The sequence below is a fragment of the Amphiprion ocellaris genome, chromosome 16, assembly GCF_022539595.1.
Source record: "Amphiprion ocellaris isolate individual 3 ecotype Okinawa chromosome 16, ASM2253959v1, whole genome shotgun sequence".
NCBI classification, from domain to species: Eukaryota; Metazoa; Chordata; class Actinopteri; family Pomacentridae; genus Amphiprion; species Amphiprion ocellaris.
In genome coordinates, this window is record NC_072781.1 from 8887372 (window position 1) to 8890872 (window position 3501).

The following is a 3501-nucleotide window of genomic DNA, read 5'->3' on the forward strand; positions in this document are numbered from 1 at the left end:
CATTCAAACTGCATTTCATGTAAGGTTTAAAGCTTCAAGAGTGTGTCAAGAAAGAAAGAAAGAAAGAAAGAAAAATGCAAATTAAATTGTCCTCATATAGCAATTAATTGTGTCTAAAACAGCTTGTAAATTCTTTAAGGCCTGCCTCGACGAAATGATCAATTACGGTTTTCTTAATCCCAATAATTTAAAAGGCCAATTTATTTTTTGAAAAAGTTGGTGAAAAATAAATCTGACTCTTCTTTTCAAGTGAATAATGTTAACACTTCAGAAAATGAGGCACACGGAGATATGGAACAGAATTGTTTCTTATTTTTTTCCAGAATACATACAAAAAAATACCAATTCTCTTTTCCATGGTGTACACCTGAAAAATAACGGCAATTTTAAATGTGGACAATTTCTGAAATTTAAGAAACAAACATGCATGTAAATTATTTTTTTCTTCTCAATGAGACATTAAATAAGAACAAATACAATCATAGCAATTTCAAATTAACATCGAAATGAGGACCCCTACTTTAATTAGTACTCTAACATATGTGTGTTTTCACTTTACCTATAGAGTTCGGTTTCAACATAATGCACTTTTTGAGTTGCTCAAATATTTTCCATTTGCAGCTATTATCGCCTGCTTTTAAGCCGACATATAAATAAATACAGTTGAAGTCCACGGATCCCGCCCATAAGTTTAGCGCAGTTAATATAAAAGTCTTTATATTTGCATTCTTAGTACTATAAACTTTTCAAAGTCATTTTTTCTCCCCTCACTGATATCCGAGCGCTGATGCTGTGGTGAGTCTCTGGCCGTACAGTGCGTAAGGGGAGTAGTAGGGGCCGGTGGCTGCGGGGACGGGGACAGGGGCTCCGGGGGTCGGGAGGGGGCTTTTGGAGTACGGATGGTAGCGGCTGCTCAGTCCTAACGCGTGATGCGGGCTCCTGAGAGCCAAAGTCCCGGGACTCCCGGGGGCTCCTGACGGTGGCATGTGCATATGGCAGGCCATGGCCGCTGCTGCAGCGCTGGCCAGTGATGAGGAGCCGGGATACCCAGATATTAACTTCTCCGCCCCGGTAAAAGCAGTGTGTGTCCTCAGGTGATTCAGGAGCTCTTCCGAGGTGGAGAAACGCTTGTCGCACGGTCCATTTGCCGACACCCAGTTACAAACATGAGGGAGCGGGTCGTTGGGGAGCATGAAACCGTACGGGTACAGGGGGTGTCCGCTAAACGATGGCGCCGAGGAATGAACGCCATGAATGGGGTGTGTCGGGTACATTAGTGGGTAGCTGGACTTGAGGGCGTTAGCGGCAGCAGCAGCAGCTGCAGAGTCGTGCGTGCAGGAAGCACTGGCTGCGCCCGCTAAGTGACTGGCACAATGGTAACTGAGGCAGTAAGGGTCTCTGCACAGGCTGGCTGACATGATGGACGGTGGAGAAGCTCCAGCCAGGGGGCTGGATCCAGCCTTACTGCAGCCCAGTGAACTGGCCAGCTGTGCGTTTACCAAGCTCCCTCCGTGGGGCAAGAAGTGCTGAGGGTAACCAGCATAGGCCCCAGCCAAACTACCTGGGTAGGTCATACCAGCAGGAGGCAAAGGGAAAACTGTCTGTCCCGGTTTGTACGGAGAAACCGGCGCCACAAGTCCTGACCCGAGAACGGATGCGGAGGATACAGAAGTTACAGATGAGGACTCCGAGGATGAGGTGGTTTTAGTGCCAGGCGTCGTCTCCTGGTGTTGGTTCACCTCCACGTTAATTCCACCACAACTCACGCTTATCCTGCTGTGGCTAGTGGTGCCAGAGCCGTCCGTAGTGCCATTTTTATTACAATCAGACTCTTTCTTTTCATCCCTTTCCCCACATTTCCCCTCCGATGGCATAGGAGAGGCTGAAGTGCTGGAGTTGGGGCTGCCAGTCCGCGGCGTAAACGGCTGGCAGGTGGCGCTCGGCACTCGGAAACCAGACTTCTCTCCGCCTGAGACGCCCGAAGACGAGTCCTTCTTATCTGAAGGTTTAGAATAAGGTTTGAAGCTAGATTTGTCATCCACACCAATGTCACTCAGTTTCAAAGGGCCTGATTTAGATTCCTTCTCACTAGATCCATTTGATGTTACGGAGGATAATTTGGAGGAGGGTGGTGGGTCCGGTTTGCCGATCTGAGAGCAGGTCTGCGCCAGCAGAGCCAACGGACTTTTCTTGGCATCTAGCTGCAAATAAAAAGATGAAATAAAGGTTTATACATGCTATTAAAACGCACACCGACAGCTTCTTTCTATGAACTAACTCAGAGACGGTCATTTAATCGGGATATTTCCTGGCATATCTAAACGGACATTTTCGTGTATGAATTTTACGCACGGCTTTTCCGTAAACAAAACTACTACCTTGGTGATAATATGAAACAAATTACGAGGCTTTACACTATCCGACAGATAACAGATATAAACAACAGAATCACAGTCGGGCAGGACAGCGTATACTCCGGAATAGCAGAATTAGGCTTCCAAAAAAACGCTACGAAACGAAACATTAATAACAAATGCGTTCAAAAACGCTCTCCTTACCTCTATAGGACTAATCGGGGTAGAAGGCAAAGGCTGCAGATACTCCGGGTGCAAAATGTGTCCCGACCGTGCGGTAAGCATTTTCAAAACCTTGATGGGAAGTCGGTTTGCTTGCCGTAGTGGATCAGACGGAGGTGCGGAGTGAAGAAAAGGCTTGTTGATGCTCGCTGAGCTGCTATTCCGAGAACTGCTGCTTTCCCACGCTACGCAAATATCACTATTTTTCAGGGCAGACGCCGAGGGCGATGTGATCATGTCCCAACTGTCAGAAAATTAAATGGCGATGCTTTCGTCAGATTCATTAAGAAAATGAAGAAAAAAGAAAGCACCGAGCCTTTCTCACTGAGGGGGAGAAAAAAAGTCGTAAAATGCGTCAATAATAGGTAATCCTGGTAATAAAGGAGCAAGGCGCGGCAGCTGGAAGGAGACCGTGCGAGGTTATCGCAGATCCGTGGCTGCGTCTTGCACCATGAGCGCTGCGCCTTGTGTGCGTCTGTCTGCAGGTCCTCGCTCTGTACTCCCGAAGTACGAACTGGTAGAAATTTTCACTTCAAAAGCAGCTGAATTAGTCCGAGATTAAAGCCTTTGCCGCCTTCCAATCAAATGGGACCCTGAGGTGATTGGAGGGTCAAGGGGATGTGACGTTCTCCTCTTTGTAAGCGCCTCTATTTTGACAGCTCGGGGGAGGAGATAGGAAGAAATATTTAGATTGCCGTGAACGCTCACGCTGTTTGAGATGTGGCGCTTTGGGTACGGCAGAATGGAGAAAAGTGTGTGAATATTACGGACAACCCATGCGCTTTTAAGATCATGGACTGTACTTCACTTATTTCAACATTTTTAATTAATTTCGTCTAATATGAAACATATAATCGCCTTTTGTGGAAGGTAAATAGCATTCAGCGTATTAATCTCTTTTTCTATGTCGGGTTAAATCATGTTT

General features: G+C 46.5%; 1 protein-coding gene across 1 annotated transcript; it reads right to left on the reverse strand.

Annotated features, from left to right (window-relative positions):
- Positions 1 to 290: 290 nt before the first annotated feature.
- On the reverse strand, positions 291 to 3157 carry znf503 (zinc finger protein 503). The gene is made up of 2 exons (XM_023280724.3): positions 2559 to 3157; positions 291 to 2201 (listed from the first exon to the last, which is right to left on the reverse strand). Exons 1-2 carry the CDS (start codon positions 2811 to 2813, stop codon positions 768 to 770), a joined length of 1689 nt encoding a protein of 562 aa, XP_023136492.1. The 5' UTR covers positions 2814 to 3157; the 3' UTR covers positions 291 to 767.
- Positions 3158 to 3501: the final 344 nt, after the last annotated feature.

Bases quoted from the DNA above. Each gene is read 5' to 3' on its own strand.
- znf503 (XM_023280724.3), bottom strand. From the start codon at position 2,813: ATGATCACATCGCCCTCGGCGTCTGCCCTGAAAAATAGTGATATTTGC. The intron at 2,202-2,558 runs GTAAGGAGAGCG...TTTTATTTGCAG, and splicing joins CCCCGATTAGTCCTATAGAG to CTAGATGCCAAGAAAAGTCC.